The 19,533-nt window shown below is 34.7% G+C and overlaps 1 protein-coding gene across 1 annotated transcript in view; it reads right to left on the minus strand.

The window, feature by feature from the left end:
• The window catches only part of GPATCH2 (G-patch domain containing 2), a 119,043-nt gene that overhangs the window by 22,042 nt on the left and 77,468 nt on the right, over positions 1-19,533 (minus strand). Inside the window, exons 6-8 of the mRNA XM_002191087.7 lie at positions 12,550-12,614; positions 9,854-9,893; positions 7,056-7,126 (exon numbers count right to left, since the gene is read on the minus strand). Coding sequence (XP_002191123.4) covers positions 7,056-7,126; positions 9,854-9,893; positions 12,550-12,614 — 176 coding nt within the window. The remainder of the gene's footprint in view (positions 1-7,055; positions 7,127-9,853; positions 9,894-12,549; positions 12,615-19,533) is intronic.

A 19,533-nucleotide genomic window follows, 5' to 3' on the forward strand; every position in this document is an offset into this window, starting at 1 on the left:
CAAAGGCAAATCCAAACCAATATCTTGGTATACAAACAAGTCACCAAGGAACACTGAGGGAACAAACCCAAAAAATACACTTCTATCAAGAATTAGATAGCAAAAACTTTCAGTTTTCTTCAAAAAATGACATGATTTCACAGTTTCAATACAGGAAATTAATATTTACACGAGCTCAGAATACAAATTTCATATTAATTTAAAGTATTTCTAAATAGTTTTTTGATGAGAAGGTCCATTATTGTTTTGTGTGAAAAAATACATGATAACAATAATGCTCATATTTGTGCAATGGTGATATGTACTTTGAAAATAGGTCACAGTAATAGAATGTCAGCCGGTTAGAGGACAATATTGTTTCACAAATTCTAAAGCAAATATTCTTTGCAACAACATTCTTGCTATTTGAGAGATATGAGCATCAGTCTAGTTCTGAAGTGATTTAGAAAATATCTTTATGACTTGAGCAGTAAACACAATCTGAACAGATACTTTAATGGAAGGACTTGATAATGTACTCAGCTACTATTTCTTCCAGATATTTCTGGATACACATTTGTTTACCAAGAATGAAATTTACTAAATAAGCTAAGTATGGAACAAATGTATTTTTTTCAGAAATATTTATAAAAACACATTTTAAAGTTCTGGATTACAGTAATATAGTCAGTGTACTTATGCCTCAGAATTTTAGTTAACGTGCACCAGTGGATGCTGATTTACATATACGATATTCAGGGATCCTTTTGAGATTAGTAGGAACCTGATGTAAAAATTGCAGAATTTAATTTGCAATAAAACCAGAAAGAGGGAAACTCTTCCTACATGTACTAGCCTCCTTCAAGCTATTAATCTTCATCCTTAAAATATCCAGCTTCCACGTGCCTTTGTGGAGAAATGCAGAGAGACAAAACCAAATTTCTTGTGGTGGGGGAGATGATGGGACAAATGAGTGGTGGAAAACCAGAGTGCAGAACAACCTCCTTCACTGCAGAGCTGCTAAGGTTAAACAGTTTGTGGAATGCCAGTGCAAGCCCCTGTGCACAATTCCTCCTCAGACCTTACACAGCAGGAAGGGTCTTCAGACCTCTGAAGCATAAATTAACTTTAGCCTTATGCCACTAATATTTTAACAGGTAAGATGAGACAAAAAGTTTGAGCTGTGGAGCAGAAACCTGTGCAACAAGAGAGCAAGATACAGCATCTAATGCAGCTGAAACAAGCACACCATGTGCTAAAATTTGGTTACTTCAAAGTGAGAGATTTGCTATCAGTTCATTCAGGTGAAAAATTCAATCCAGATAGTACATCAGGGGGATCCAGAGGTACATAATTTCTAGAAGTTATCTGATTTTTCTTTTTATTTTAAATGCTTTTAAAATCAGGAAAACAACTTCTTGTTAGTTAACATACTCGTATACCTGGAACTCCATTTTAAATGACAAATTTTCAGTACCATTTAGCAGCTTGTTTATGTACCTTATTATAGATTATATTATATTCTAGTGCAAGAACAACAAAATTCAGCTTGTAGTTTTATGTTAAGGATGAAAAAAAAATCTGCTCACAGCACATGGAAAAATGTATTTGCAAAACAAAGCACAAATTCAAAAATTCTTCTGTTTTTACAAAAGTTCTCATTATTACAGGAGTTAAAAGGTGATACTTTCAAGACATTAGATGACTAAAGCAGCATCATATCAATAGATCCTTTAAGTCTATCCATGAACCACTACTGAGGCTCAAAGATTTCCATAAAATTAAAGCATCACACACTAGTCACATTTTGAAACAACAATTAAACTGTCATCGCCTGTCCTCCTCTCCCAAGTGAAAATCTTTTCAGCACCTTAAAAATAAGGCCACAGTAGAGAAAACTCAATCAGGAATTGCCCTCTCCCAAAACAGCACCATCTTTTATCCTTTCCAGGGAAGAAAAATACCAAACTGATAGAATAATGTTGTCCCTGAGGGTGACAGCAAGGGAGGGAAGCAATGTATGTGTCCTCAAACATTCACATAATTTAATCTGGAACTGCAAATATTATTAAGCAGCAATCATAACAGCACAGTTACTGCTTCATGGCACTCCAAAGAGGAGATAAAACTGCTTAGTTGTTAATTTCTAATGATGTAAACACATTTGGATTTTAATGTTGTATCTGAATCTCCTGCATTATTAGCTCTGGGGTTATAAGACATTAACTTACTACCTTTAATAATTTTACACTTGAATTAAAAGGCATGTTTAAATATGACTTTATTTTAAAGTATTTTTGTTGAGAATATGATGGCATAATATTCATGTGATGGCAGAAGCAAATCACCTAATAAAACAGCTATATATTCCTTTGCTTTTCTGCAGTGTAAGTATATGCACATCTTCATGTATAATTTCCAAAAACTGGCTGAATTTACCTCCTCTGGTATTGTAATTTCATTCCGCAAAAGCCACATTAAACAATTACAGTTCTTGTAATTAACCAGTAGTCTAATGTACAGTTTTCTTATCCCAATCCATTAACAGCTGCTCAAAAAACGTAGTAATTAATGGTTTCATTTATTTTTGGCAAACCTGCACCTCGACAAATAGTTTTGTATCTGTTGCAAATTAGGACTCTTTCCCAAACAACAGATGACACGATGGGAAAGAGGGAACAGGCAGAATCCTTGCACATCTTTGTCTCTTTAGAAGATCAAATAAAGAGCAGCTGTAATGTTATTTGTCACATCTGTGTAAAAAAGTACCATGTTCTGTATCATTAGATGGAGAAGAACAAGTGCTGTACAAATGCACAAAGAGGGTTTATCCTTTAAAACCAGGAAAGACAGCAAGCTGCAATTTTAACCAAAACAATGACACACTTTTGAAAAGCTTTCCTCAGGTTTGGTGTCATTTTTTCTCTTACAAGCTTTCTTTAAATACTAATTCACAGAGGACACACTTATAAGAAGTGAAATCACATGAGTCATCTTCTTGTATCAGCACAAGGCACAAATTTAAACTGGACTGAGAACAATTAGGGAAAGAAGGGGAAGTGAGAGTTGCAAAAAACATGGGGAATTTCAGGCTGTGTTGTTCACCATGGCAGGAGAAGACTTCAAAGACTTCTGGCCAGCTCAGGTGATCACTGGAGGACGGGCACACATTGATTAAATCCTTAAAGCAGCCTCAGTCAGGTAGGTGAAACCTGACATGTAAAATTCTACTCTACCTTGAAACCTTTCATGAGCATGATAGCCTTCTTTCAAGCCACACTGAACTGCATAGAAACTAAAAGCAGATTTTTTTTTCTCCCTCTTTAAGAGGTCTCTGGGGGAAACACTGGCATATGGAAAGCCAATACAGAATTATCAAGATTCAACCCCAAAAAATTACTAAGTGGTAAGAATTTGGGTGCTATTTTCCTTTCAGTTTCTCAATTTGGGAATGTATCAAATTATAGTTACAATACAGTAAGAAAAAAAAAATATGTAGATCAAATAACTCATGGTACTTAACAGGAGCACGCTACAAAAATATGACACAAGATCTCTATGTAAAGGAAATAATTACACAAGAAAAACTTGTTCAGAATCCATAGTTTTCCCAACCTGCAATTCTCTTGCTTCCAGATTACAGCATTAATTACCTAGTTGTGGGATTGACTGTTTGACCAAAGGCAAAATATTAAGTTGGTTAAGTATTCTGGTTATTCTGTCAAATGAGGACAATGGTACTTCACCTCTTCATAAGCGTTTTGTGAGGAAAAGTACATTGTGTATTTAAAGACAGGGAGATAGTTGTGTGATGGAGGTCCACCAAAATCATGTTACAGCAGTTCAGGAAAACACCCTTCAACACTGTCCCCAGTGCTGATGAAAGGAATTTCTTAGGTATGGAGAATCTCCTTTAGGTAATTTGGTTTTTTGTAAAATTTTAAGGAAGTGACTTAAGAAAATGTATTTTACCTCATGAGGGAAGCAGGCAAAGAGCCCATGGCCACTCTGGCAGTTCAGCTGCCAGGCAGGGACTTGTTAACTCCCTGCAACTCAGTCCTGTGCAATTGTTTGCCCACTGCCTCGGGCTACAGACAGACATTTGGTCTGCTAACAACTGTGCCAGATGAAGACATTACTATCCCGAGCTATTTGTTATCACACATCTGCTGGAGATTATCATCTCCACAGCTCTGCTGGAGGAAGAAATCATGTGAGCAGGCCTTAATATGGTTTGCGCAAAACCAGCCAATTTAATTTAAATAGGTGAGTTGAGCTAACCAGGCTGGTTCTGCCCAAAGCTTATTAAAAAAATCAGAAAAAAAACCCCTTCTTTACTGGCAAAAGAATAGGGGGTGAAAAATAGCAGCTGGAAGAATTATCTACCACCTTTAAGCAGAGTGGCTGATTTGGGGAGGAGACTGTTCCCATTCTAATGCAAGAGAAATAATGTAAACAGAGAACTTTTTCAAGGCTCTACAGGAGAAGGAAATGCAGCTTTTAAAAGAGTATTTCTTAGTACTGTTAATAATTTAAATAATGAATGGGAAAACTAGGTATTCACAGATTAAATCCTACCTCTACAGGTAGCATAAGTAGATATATTGAATTGTATCAGTGTAATATAACCTATCCTGGTTCTAAGTTTTGTGGTGCAGGACTGTATCCCTCCTTAACATCTGGTCCATCAGCAGCCATATCAACAGTTCTCTACAATCTCATTATCTTCCCACCAGCAAAAGTTCATGTTAGTTTGTACAGGATTAGACAATTATCATTCATGTTGACAGAAGAAACCTAAGACATTAAAGCCAGTACAGTAAAGCTCATCCCAGACAGTATGATTCCACCACAATGAGACAGCTGCAGACCAGTGCCACACTTAGAGCTCCACATTTTTCTGATGTATTTACAGAGTAAATTATTCCACAAGTCACTGATCTAATGTAATAAGGGTATTTAAATAGTGTCTACATGCTGAGACAAAAACTGCGTTCAGTCATCCAAAAGGGTATGAAAAGTCAAGGCAAGCATAGAAAAATGTGTATATGTACATATCTCAATACACATACGAAAACCAGAAACAAGCTCTTCCAGAATGGCAAAGAAAGAAGAAATACAGGTACCTGAAAACTATACAAAAAACACCCAGAGAAATTCAGTCTTGCAAAAAAAGCAGATTAGACTGTATTCTGGATAAGTAGAATAATTTTACAGAATGTCCAAAACTTGTTCACTGCTGCTGTTCTCTCACTGCATTTAGCAACAAAGAATAAGGCAATATAAGGTCACAGCCACTGCTTTTCATATGCATCTTTTTAAGGGGATTACTCATCTTAATTAGCTTGAGGTGTCCATATATTTTTATTATATATCTTGTAAACAAGACTGCAGGCTTTGAGGTTTTAAGACAGCAGACAGCTTATTAAAAACAAGATTTTTGTAGCTTGAAATATTTTTTTTTAAAGTCACTTCAATTTTCTATGGCAGACAGAGAGAATGGTGGTTTTATAATAACCTGACTCATTTGGATGAATCTGGACTGTGGCTTTATGTACATTGCAATATTAGTTTTTTATGTAAGCTCTACTTGAACAATACAGATATTTTTCAGAAAATGCTAATCTTCAGTCTTGAATTTGCCACCTATTACTTCTACACAATCTTGCCACATATTTATTGGGATAAGAGTCTGCTAAGATACTGCTGACTGGATATGAAGAGATGGTGAAGATCACTTCAAGTTTCCAAATCCATTATACAAATCTCTATTCTAACTGCTTGTGCAGGTAAACATCAGCTCCCAAGAACTTCACTGGTCAGAATAACAAACACATAAGTTAGGATTCGGAATTCTTCAAATTCTGTTTTAATTTGTTACAACATAAAAAAAGATCCTAAAATGAGTCTGAATATAATCTGTTTCTTACTGCTCGCTTTATATCCACTTTAAACTCTGAGTTTTGTGTGAGCAGTCTGATAATAAGAGTGCATTTATGGTGAAAATTCTACCTAAACTTAAGTAATTCTAAAATTCAGAGTGAAAATATAATTTAACAAGCAAACTTGCCAGAAAGTTTATGCAGAAATTTTCAGAATTTTAATATAAAAGGTTTGATAGATAAAGATAATCAACATTTCTATAGATTAATGACTCACACTTCTGTAACCTATGTTTGAGAGCATGTAACCAGAACTAGTACACAATGAAATAGATTCTTATTTAATAAGCACATAAAAAAAAAAAAATTGGTCTCCTTTTCCAGGTAATCAGCAAGGTAAGTACCTAAAAATATTAAAAAATTTGGTCTGGGTGACAACGTACATACTTAAAGTCCACTGCCTGACAGAAAATTATCTCAAGTGATACCACAGAATTACATGCTGATATAAATTTATTACAACTTTTTGAAGAAAGTGATTTGACAGCACACTGCCATCTTTACAGGAAAATATAAAAATTCTTTAAGGCATTGTGCATAGCAAGAGAAACATTTCTGTAGCTTCTCATTTGAAAAAAAAACTTGAATTAAAATAATTATTTGGTAGAAGATTCAGCAGGTGACTTGTACATAAGAAAACCCCTGTAGAAACAGACTCCTAGACCAGTAAGTTCAGTCTTGAATTTTTTGTCTTTTGAGGGGAAGGAAATAAGATGGAGAATAGAATTAGATTTGCTTTTATTAAGTCTTCACAATGAAATGTTTATTGTCAAAATATAAGAACAATTTTAGTGTTATAGTATTTGAGATATCTTGATTTCAGATATGCATAATATAATTTTATATGCTTCCAGCGCTTAACTTACATGCCAGAAGCACAAACCTTAGTTTGGCATTCATTTAATTCTGATGTTCTAAAGAGATTAAGTTTGTTAAGTGCAGTTGCATAGTCAACAAAAAAGGTCTAATACTCATATATAAGGCAAAGATTATGCCATGCAAAAAATTCCTAAAAGTAAGTCACAAAAAACCCCAGAAGACCTTTGGAAATAGAACAGTCTAAATTCTACATAAAGATTTAAGGAATCAATAAATTCCTAAACTGTACTAAAGGCAAATACCACATTAACTTACCTGCTGGCTGTTTTTACTGAGCTGTTCTTCTTGTGTCCCCTCTCTGAGCGGTTGTCTCGCAAGAGTTGAAGCTGTTAAAAAAAAAAAACCGCTCAAGAGAGTCTCACAAACAATGCCTTTATTTGCTTTTTAGAATTTCTATCTGGACAATGCAGTTATTTTCTCTCTTGAGTACACTGTCAATAGCTTTCACCCATGGCTTTTGAGATGAATATTTAAAAATTTTTACAATAATAGTTAATATGTAAATATATACATCCAATAATTTAAAATGCATAAAAAAAAGAAAATGTAAGAATTAAAGCATTTTCAAAGAATAATAGAAAGTTATGCAATTCACAATTTAATAATGAACTTATGTTTAAAATTTTATACTTTTCACAATTTCAATTTAAATTTTTGAAGCTGTATAATTAGAAGTGTTGGAAGACACTTAAATTACAAAAAACAAATCAAGTTAGCACTTGTGTCTAAGCAGTTATGAAACAGTTATAAATTCTTCTAAGCCCCAGGAGCTTTAGTAATTTGCAAGCTGCAGAATAAACAAAGCACAGTATTAAAGCTTCCTGTAATAGTGAGGAAGTAGGAGTAGTGAAGGATTTATTTAACTGAAATGACAACTCAGCTTCTGAAACAAGCTGTCATTTATTTTTATTTTTAGACAAGTAAGACTTTTCATTCAGATTATCCCCAACACTCAAAAGTCTTTTTCTAGCATAATGACATTAGATGAGTCAAGGTGCACTAAGTAAAAAACAATCATAAGTAAAAAACGACCATCGGGATACTATACTAAAGGAATTAAAACTGGACAGTCTAAAACCTCCACAAATGTTGTTTGAAATGTCTCATATATTGAAGAAAAAATAGAATGAAAGATTGTTGAGAAACAAAGCAGAGATAAAGTGACCTAATATTCACAGCAAAGACACTTCAAAATCCCGTGGAAGTTGAGCAACTTCAAGACTTGGCCAACCACACCCTAATGTTGTCAATGAGCTCCAAACATCACCAGTCTGAAAAACCAAACAATTCTTCCCAACTTTCTACAGCTTCCCTCTTGTACAAGGAACACTTCTTGCCCATTTCAACTATCCAGTTCTCAGATGCAGTGAAATAGTTTATATCATAAATAAATTGAGTGAGAATTTCATTGATTGTCAAAATTACATTACACCACCATTTACAACAATTCTTTTCTTCTTGTCTTATAAAAAAGCTCAAATTCCTTATGCACCAGTAACATCTATATTTTGTGACATCAGCTTTAGTTCACAATTCCTTATTAACCTGTAAGTTACAAATTCATTTAACTTCCAATAAATCGGAAAACACAGCTCTTAGTGTTCATAATACAAGCATGCGTAAAATATGAAATTACTAAAATTTATTATTATCTGAGAAAATCTGATTATTTCATTCTATACCAGCTAAGCAGACCTTTCTCATCTTCTAGGCTAAAATATCAGTGCTGGCATGTATGATGTGCATTAAGGTACTTCTCATTGCGGAAATTTCCTTATTTTTCAGCTTTAGAATCTTTTAAGGAAGTAAACAGCACAACTTCAATTAACCCTGTTACATGAGATGAGCAAGATTTAAAAAAAAAATATTAAAAATTACTCAAACTCATAATAATCTAATTCTCTTTTAGGTGTTTTTTCCACTAGGAAAATTATTTAAAAATAATGACCGTTAAATATGCATTATATAAAGCTGTCTACTTTGAGGTTAAGTGTTAGTCAGTCTATTGTAACATGCTGGAATCTCACAATTTACAGCTAAAACTACTATGCTTTATCTACTCTCACAGTTTTAGGTAAGCAGCACTGCTTGCCCTGGAGTTCAAAAGAAAGAGAACAGGAAAGATTTAAACTATGACTTACTGGAGCTACAAGTATTCATGATGGATCATCCTAAAGTGAACCTTCCAAGAAGGACTCTTCAGATTTTATTTCCTTTTGAAGTTTCAAATCTATTTAAATTTGCAAAAGTACCAGCAAACTGTCACAGATCTAAGGAAATCAACTGTTATACAGATTTTTTCCAACTTAAAGAAATGGAACATTCGTGTAAAATTTCAATGCATTGATGATATATTCAGCTACTTTTACTGAATAGATGAAATTAACTAATCATTTACGAAATGAAACGAGATTTATTTTCACATTTTATAATCTTGGACAGTAAGTTCTGTTTAGACCATTCTACCATTCATAAAGACAGGTATTCCTCTAGCTCTGAAGACAAAAGACCTAAGTTTTATGCTATTAATCAAATATTAAATATGGCTTCACATTCCTGCAACTACATCTCTAGGCTTGGCTCTCCCAGGGACTGCACTGCAGGGGCTCAGCAGACAAACTAGTAAGGTATTTTCACCAATATCTGCACCATGATGGAGATTTAACAGCTCCTTTTTTACTGCTGTAGTCATTGTAACCAATGAAATGCAGAAAAAGATCTTCCTGTAGAAGCCTCTCCACTTGTGTAATTTGTTCTGTATTTCTTGCATTTTGAAAAAGGTAACTTTTGGAGATACCGCAATTGACAAAGTTATTTAAAAAAAAAAAAAATATCAGAATTTTCATTTGAACGTTAAAACCTCAAGAATACTTAAGTGAAATTAAGTGACTAATCAACGAGTTTTAATTAAGAGAATTTTGGAAATACACTGCTGTATGTTTGCTTACAAGAAGATATGAAATTATACCTCCTTTGTTTACAATTTCTTAAAATATTAGCCCACTACCTCTAGAGTAGAGGTAGTTAAAGTTCTTGATCAAAGCAGTTCTTACCTGGCTATGTTCCTTCCTAGCCCCAGGGCTAAACCAGTGACTGTGGGAGAAAAGGAAAAGACAGGTTTAACAATATAACTAACAAAGCACATGCTGTCATATGACCAGTCCGTGCGTGCTTTTGGGTATTTTATTGCCTGCCAGGAAAATACAGCCTTTGGCAATGGTTTATTTTAATGGGCTATTTTTATTGAACTCTCTAAGTTTGTAACAGTTCTGAAAGAATAGATTTCACTTCTGAGTGAGTAGCTGCTGGCTTTGTAGGTAATTATATTTTGTCAAACAAGCTAAAATAACATGTAAATGATGGTATTTTAATATACTACAATGCACATGCCATAAATTAAGAGTAATTCCATATTTAGTACTGAAGTGGTATTTATTAATGATTATAGCAAAAAAGACTTTAAAGTAGTTTGGACTACCTGCTAGCTGTAAATGTATTATTTCACAAACTTAGATCTGAGTTTGAATCTAAAGTGAAATGCCAAGTCTGAAAACCCAGTGGCCTCATATCTCCATACACCTGCAAAATTGTGACTCTTGGCAGCCTTATTTCACAGAAATGGAAATTTGGAGTAAGATTTTGACACACAGGGATGTCACAATTTGCCTCTTCACCCTGAACGGCAGTAAAAGCATGATAAGACTGGTTCACATACACACTGTAGTCACAGAGAACTGAATTACCATTTGAATGGAGCTGTAGCAAGCATCATATAAACCTGCACACTTGCAAAATGAAAAGATGACAGAAAAAACCCCAAACCCTACAACAACAGGGATCTCAACTTACATGTAGTATCTACATACTATTTGTGTAAGCAAGCAATAGGTTTTGGTCAAAGGATAAAATAATTCTACCCATAGCAATATTGCACAAAAGAAGAGGATCCTGCTATCTGCTATTATGCTTGCATGTTCTTCTAGAAGTGTAAGCAAAGGTTACAGCTTAACCTAGCCATGCTTCTTCTGAAGCAGCTCCATTCAATATAATTTAGTCCTATTTATGCCCCAAGCAGCCATATAATGACACTTAAATTTTTACTTTAATTAGTACACTGAAAAGATTCCAATTCCACGGAATTGTCTGGTTTCAATCTCTTTTATTTTTAAGTCACAAATCTAAAATTTTGGTGGCTTTTTGTCACTCAGCTTTTCAGAGTTTGATAGTGAGCAGTCAACCCTCTCATTCTTGCATAAAAGACCAGCTGTCACCAAAACATCCATACTGCTTTTTCTGCTTTTAAGGTGATTAAGGAAAAGGAACTGGAAATGAAAAAGAATGGCAGCAATAAAGTCAAAAGTATGCCTTGAGACAAGGCAGACATCTATATATTTTGGACAGAAAACATTCATCAACTGCATCCAATAGTTCAAATTCTGGTGAAAACTGGGAGATTTTATGCACACACAACTTTGATGCTGGTAGTGGATGGGAAGTAAAAACATCATATTTGCAAGTGATTCAACAAATAAGGTCACAGTCATGCAGGGGCTGATGAAAATCAGAAATATAATGGGTTAGATTTAAATTCTACAGAGATGATTGTCTTGTCTCTGACCAGTGTGAACAGCAAATGCTCAAGGAGGAGCAACAAACTGGGTATCCTCCCCATAAACGCTTGTGGATTGTGGCAAACCAGTTGATTACAGACTAAAAGATCAGTTAAAGCATTTTTCTAGTGAAAAAGTACATTGCAGTAATTGGAATGCATCTCAGATATTTAAAACCCTTCAAACAGAATAAGATCTTTTTTAATGGGAAAGTGATACATCACACATGTTTAACGTTTTGCCCATTCCCTTAATTACAGTATTATTTGTTTGCTTGTTTCTTTTAAAATAAGCAAAAGTAAAGCCCATAAAGTAAAGCCCAGTTGAATTACTACTTAGTAATAATAACTTATGGTAGAAATAACTTATGAAATCAAAACCTATTGAATTTACACACACATTATCAAGGTATGAGATGAAACAGGCAGATTAGTGGTGCAAAACAGTTGGTACTGAAGAGCTGTTGTCTGCTATGACAATTTTTAAACTGTGGATGATGTATCCAGTAGCACCAGAACACATAAATGTATCTCCAAATATACTATTTCCTCATCATGTATGTCTGTGTTTTAGAGTTTTGATTTGAAAATTAAAGGAAAATATAATTTTCAAAGTATTCAAAAAGATGTAACCAATAAATAATGCTGTTAAGTGTTGTCAGCTGAAGAGAATAAGAGTTTACAGTAATGACACACTAAAGTAACAAAACAAAGTGAATTACACTCCCTATTTACAGGTGTTTAAACAGCGAATTCAATATCTTTTTGTGAAAACTATTATAAACTTCTTCCTCACATGATACCTCACATGAAAGACTAGAAGATATTATGCTTACGTATTTTCATACATCCCATTTTTGCTATCCAGCCTTAAACAAGTTTATGTTTTAGGAAAGGATACTTAGAAAGTTAATAAAAACACATTTATGAAGCACTGAATTTCATGTTTCCCTAAGAAGCATAAAAATTAAATAAAAAGGATTGTAAGTACTCTCATTAAATAAAGACCATCATGTAACTGAGCTGAGACTGTCCTCACAAGAGATGCTTGTGCAGTTATAAAATGTAGCTTTGGGGCAGAGGTACCATTGTAAAGCTAATAATAACAAAAAAGTTATAACTCCTGTCACTGATACTCACTCATGGTGAAGAGAATCCTGGGACAAGTGAACTGTTTTCCTGCTACCACCTGGTCCTGGAGTTATCTAATGGAAACATGAAGGAAAAAAGAAGTCTTTGAATAATGGGGCAGCATATGCACAAAATAATTGCTTATTAAGAAAATACATGACAAACATTAAATACAAAATAGAGACAGTATAGTATATACAGTAAATGCAATTAGCAATATCTGCAATTTTTCAGTAAGGTTTGAGTACAGAAAGTGCTATATGACATTAAGGAAAATCCTTTATGAGCAATGCTGATTGGATGTCAGACAGATATTTACACCTAAGTTACTTTTCTGTAAAGTCCATTAAGTACTTATATCCAGAAAAAGGAAAGTTAGATGTTTTGAAAATCATAGGCAATATACTTTCCTTATTTATGGCTCATACAGCAATACATTTATTAAAAGATAGCCCTCCCAACACAAAGCATTTGAAAATTCAAGTTGACATGGGATAGAAAGCAAAGGTAAAATATTTTTTACCAAACTGTACTGTAGTCTTTGTCTAGTGCTTTATACATACTGTAACCTAAAATATGTGATCTCTTCAACTGAAAAATGATCTTCAGAGTGCACAAGAGCATGTGCAGACTTTTACAGGTGATGGCATTCTGATATTGCTCAAGAGAGGATTCAAACAGCTTTGCTTTTATTTTTGCAAAATGCTTAATTCATGTGCATATGTAGATAGGTAAAAGCAGAAGAATAAGATACAACTCATAATACACATGGCTCAAGGAACTAGAGCAGCAGGCAAACTATTCCTGATGGAAAGAATGAAGGAGCAAACTTCCCGTTCCTTGTAGATAATTTTATAGTCAGGAAATAATCAGAGGAGGGAATGAAGTCAATGTTCTTGCAGTTTTGACAGGAGACCACAAAAACTCAATGGTAATACATTTATATGGCTCAGGCTTGCCAAAAGTACGTAAGTTGAAGATTCATGGATAGAAGCAGCCCACTCATTATTAGAAGAACAATGAGCTCAACTCCTAAAGTAAAACCTTCCTATTAATCTGGTGTTGTAATGGAGAAAAGGCAGGGCAGTCAGAGCTCCAAGTCTGGAAGACTTTCAAAGATGCTCACTGAATAATCTGAGAGCTCCACATGGTTAAAGTATTTAACCAAAATCTGCTTCTTTGACTTGAACAATGATGTCACTCTGGGCTGAATTGAGAAACAATAAAGTGCTGTCACTTTTCTGGCTGATGGGGATAAAAAACCATTGGTAAACATCTTACCTCTGAAAAATCTATGCAAACATACAAATCATAGTAGAGGAAATCAACTCGGCAACATGGGAGAACCTACAGCTAAAGCAACTACTACTTTATTCCCATTTGGAATTTACTGTTTTACTAGACTGATCAAGGCCTTACACAGTCACAGGATGATAATAAAACACTGACCAAATGCTACTGTTTCAATGCCATAGTTCATCTAATAGTAAAACTGAGAAATGGCCATTCACAAAGACCTGGAAATATAAGCCAGTATTTTAATATCTAATTTTAAAATTTTAAGATTAGTAACTAAACAGTTACTTTAAAACTACAGGTAAGCATGCAGCTCAGCTCTTGAGAGTTATATCCTGCATTAATCTCAAAATGAGGTTTTCATGCTATTCCAGTGGGTATCCCTGGAATATAGTAATCCATTTTCTACACTGTGGCTATAAGAAAAGCGGACTGTGCCTATGTCATGCTTTGTTAGAGGTTCATGATCACATTATCTCATGGTGGACCTGACACTTTTATTCAGTTTACAGTATGTTCTGTGTACAGGCAACTTATTTCCTTTGCCAGGGCTGCTGACAACCTTTTCCACACTATATTAATCTTGTTTACAGACTTTATCTTGGTACAAATATCAGAAAACCGAACTTTTTATCTCAGGGAGAAAATAAACAACATGTTGACAGAAGCAAAAGCTATTTTCTGGACTAAAATTGGTTGTTTACCTGCAGCCATACTTATGGAAACAAGTTTAAGTTTCCAGCTTACTCAAAATACATAATCTGAAATTTAATAAGCATGGAAATTTCAAGAAAATTCACTTGATAAATTGCCAGTTTTAAAATAATACAGAAACCACAGAAGAAGGTTTTTCCACCAATTTATATGAGAATATGAACTTACTTGGAATACAGTTATAACTGATCACCAAGTACAGTGTTCAGGTTTCTCCTGCACACCCCAGATGGCTTCAGCTACCACACAGCCACAGAATGTTTATAAAACTAAACTCACAAGGTACACACATACAGACCTTTGCATAAAACTCGTTGCTAATTACTCTAAGAGTCCATATATATTAATGCAAATTAATTCCTGTTTGCAAAACTTACTTAGGGTATAAAAAGCTAAACGAAACCTCATTGCCCACCTTTATCTGCTACCTCATCGTTGTTAATATTGAAGATTATTGTAAAGTTTAGGGTCATTTTTGAAACTTTTAGTCTCTTCTGACTACAAGTCCTTTCCCCACTGCTTGAATAAGATGACAAGGTGATGGCTGCATTCTGTTCATAGAATCCCTGAGACACAGGTACTCCAACTCGGAGACAAAGTACTCCTGATTTGCTAAGATTGCTTTGCCTGAGAAATTATGACCTGAAATAATAGACACAGAAAAATGGAAAAGTATTCAACACTAAGGGGTTTTGCCTCAGAATACACAACACCATATACTGCTGCCCAAAATGACAGCTGGAATAGGCCCCCAGGATCATGAAGTCTAACCTTCAAATGAGTACCACCATACCTACTAAGTCACATCAAAAAGTGACACATTGGTCATTCTTTGAAGACCTCCTGGGACAGCAATTCCATCATTTTCCTGGGCAGCATGTTTTAATTCTTAATCACGATCAGTGAGGAAATTTTTCCTAATATCCAACCTGAATTCCCCCTGCAAAATACTACATGTGACAAACTTCAGAAGTGACATATGGAAACATGGTGGGATTAAACAGAAGAAGAACAAGAAAGGGGATTTTGTTGCAGCATATGTTGCAGTTGAGATGGCCACAATACACAGAGTCTCCTCATACAATTTCAGAAAGCTTCATCCCATACGGAGTTCCAGGTCCAGAGCACCATACCACTTCAGAAAGCTTTAAACATGTGCCCTTCTTATTCTTTAGCCCAAACTTTTATACCCCTCATGTTCATGCACTGCACCTGTGTGCCTTCTGTTCCCTTTGGTGATTGGGCAGTGCACCTGGGATTTCACTCTGCAAAAATAATACTGAGCACCTCAACTGTCATTTTAAATTGCCAATAATAGAGAATAGAGCATTTCAGCTGGAAGGAACCTACAGTGATTATCTTGACCAATTGCCTGACCAAGTTAGAGTATGTTAAGGGGTTTGTCCAAAAACACATCTCTCAGAATCCTATTTCAGTTTTTGAACACATACTTGGTAAAGAAATGCTTCTTGATGTCCAGTCAGAGCCTCTCCTGGCACAGCTCTGCACCATTCCCACACATTGGATCACTGGGTGCCACGGATATGAGATCAGGCCATCACTATTTCCCCTCCTCCGGGAGCTGTAAGAGGTCACCCCTCAGTCTCCTTTTCTCCAATCCAGCAAGCCTGGAGCCCTCAGCCACAGCTCACAGGATATGCCTTCCAGTGCTGTCAACAGCCTTGTTCTCTCTGGACACATTCGAGGACCTTCACATCCTTCTTCCACTGTGGAGCCCCGAACTGTGCCCAGCACTGGAGGGGAGGCTGCACCAGCACTGGATCCTGTGATATCATCCCCCCTTCTGAGTAGCTCACACCACTGAGGGACAAGGAGCAAAGTGCCCACAGCTCAGTCACAGGGTGCTTGAACATCACCACTTACTTTATATGAACAGTCTAAGGGGTGTCCAAGACTGGAGAAATCAAAAAAATAATCAATTTAGTAGATCAATTTATGCACCTTCCAATTAAATATGAGACTGCTATTTTAATTTACATGTGCTGTCGTTTAAAGAAAAGGTACTACCATGTGCCAAGAAAAACCCACAACACTATAATGCAAACCAAAAACTATGCTACACTGTTACTTAACAATTCTGCTTACTTCTCATTTGAAGTATATTTTGATGTTCAATTACTGAATAGTCCATGAAAAATTATGAATTATTTTTTAAAGACACTTATGCTACAAAACTCCCAAGTCTGGTTGTCTTCAAGACTCAACATTTTCTTAATATTTTAAATAATATAAACAATCCTGATATGCATACTCATCCATACTTCTTATCGCTTATTTTTTCCCAAGCTATCACACAATCAAGTGAGCAAATATCTCCCCTGTTTGTAATTTATGTTGATCTTAGGCATAATACTTTTGAAAAATCACAGATTATTTCCTATTCATAATTGTTCCTCAGATATATTTTCCATTACTGAAAAAGTAAGTTTCTTACAGATTATGTAATTTTTAAACACTGAAAGTGATATTTTTGCCTCTTGAATTAGATTTTATACCAAGCACTCCATAGCACATGCAATGAAAAGAGACTACTGAGCTCATTTTTTACAGGATGTTATTTCCTTGCTATGATTTGGTGGACTTGGCAGTGATGGGTTTATGGCTGGCCTCGATCTTTCTTACAGGTCCTTTCTAATCTAAATGAATCCATGATGTGCTTTAAAAAGCCACATAAATAATTATGAAAGTATTTGACTTGAAAGCTTAGCTTAATTGTTACAGAATTGTTAAATTTCAGTAAAATTTTGCTGGAAACTAGTTACACAAATAAGCTAGCTGCTTTCCTAAATGAAAGAACAGGTTCCTTTTTCTGCTCTATAAATTAACTGCTATGATCAACTACAGCTTAAAAAGTTCCATGGCAAATCCAATTTTCTCAGCAGGATTTTCTGCAAAGAAGTTGTTTTCCAAAATTAAATGCAACTAAAATCATATCCCGGAGAACAGGATTTTGCAGGAAATTACAGCATGACGATGTCAAATTCATAATTCACAGATCTGAAATTGTCAATTTATAGGAAATTATTTCAAACTACATCAAGGGAAGAAATAAGGAAAAATCTATTCTCCACATTTTATTGCACTGATTAAAAGCAATACCTTATTATTTTCAGCACCTATTCAGCATTACTCCTTTCATACCCCTTCTTCACTAGGAACCCTGGAAAGCACATGCACTGAACAAAGTTCTGGATTTAAAATACACCTTTAAAAAAAAATAGATGCACATTTGACTTGGAGCAATATAAAAAACGATGAAAACAAAAACAGCTTTCACAGTATACATTACTGGAACATTGCTATAATCCTTGCTTGACATTACCATTACACTGTTATTCCCTCTGAAAGCACACTCTTGCTGAAGGGCCCAAACTGACCATTCCAGAACAGCATCTCTTCAATGCACAGATTACCTTTTAGTGATGCTCAGTCAAACTCTACAAAGTCTCCATGAAGACATGGCTCAGTGGCAGAACAGTTCTGTACCAGTTTCTCACTACTCTAGTCATATTTCTTTAAAATTAACCTCTTAATAACACAGTGTTGCAAAAACCAATGGATCATTGTCATTCTGCTTGCAAAATACAGGCAAGTGATAGGGAAAGAAAAAAAAAAAGAAAAAGAAAAATAGGTTTAAAGACATGGATTCTAATCCTAAAGCAACACAGGAACCTTCCTGTACAAGTTTTACTGTTTTCTCTTAAGGCATTTAAAAAAAGAGAGAAAATAAGAATTATTAAGTTTCTTGGTGTGACAGAATGTGTCCCAGCTCCCCAATCTCTCCAGTGATTTCACACACTGTTAAGAGTTTTCTCTGCATTTCTTTGCACACAACTGATCCAACTATCTCTTGATATACAGCTTTCAACTGAGTGATTAACAGATGGAAGAGTAATACCATGAGAATATCAGACACCAAAAGAAGAAAATTCTACTATTGAACGTAGCTACTTCAGAGAGAAATGGAAAATTTCAATCCCACGTATAAAAGCAAAGAAGCTAATCTCTTTGTAAACTTCTGATATTTCACAGTTTTTCTCTACTATTTTTAAGACAAAACCTCAATTTCAAGATAAATAAATGTAAGTTTAAAACAAAAAAAAACACTTTTTTTGAAAATAGACTGGCCTGGGGTATAACATTTTCTGTTTGTTTTAAATTGCAGCATTAACAGACAATATCACACACCATGTTTTGTCCTAAATCTTTGTCAAAGGGACCAGTTTTTACATACTATAGAATAGGCAGAGTAAGTTTAATGATGCACTGTAATAATATATATTAGTGCATTCCTGCTGTCTTTAGGTGTGTAGTACAGTAACACTGGAGGAGCTATTAGAGGAAATAATACAAATATATAAGGTAACAGAAAAAACTGGTCTATGAGGAAAACATCAGGTAAACTGAGAATTTTAAGTCTCCCATCTGCAAGGAAAACACTAGAAGAGTTTCTTCTGTGATTCCTAATATTTAGTATGAAATAGTACTGTGTGGCACTATGCCTCCAGTAACAGCTCACCGCACTGCAAAAAATGGACTGACTTAAAAGTCTCAAGAAGAAAATCTAAACTTGATTTAGATTGAAGAAATTCATAGTTTTTATATTTGATTTAAATCTACTCCTTGTAAAAGGCAAATGTAAGATTCTCATGACTGCAAAGACACATCAGACAGCACCCCCATTTCAATATTTTATATCAGGAAAGGGGAAATATTCAGGGTAGCTGTGAAATAAAACAATGGCCAAAAGTTTATTGCTTCAGTATTCTGTAAGTAGCTAGTATTTAACAAATTTAAATTTAATTAAACCAGATTCACCTTATTTGGGAAATGAAAACACTAATTAAATGCTGCAATAATATGCTGCATATATATATATATATATATATATATATATAAATATAAATAATCTTTAGGGTGATATTCTAGCTGTCTGTTTAGATGCAAAACTTATTGTTAGGT

Source organism: Taeniopygia guttata, chromosome 3 (assembly GCF_048771995.1).
Source record: "Taeniopygia guttata chromosome 3, bTaeGut7.mat, whole genome shotgun sequence".
Classification (NCBI taxonomy): Eukaryota; Metazoa; Chordata; class Aves; order Passeriformes; family Estrildidae; genus Taeniopygia; species Taeniopygia guttata.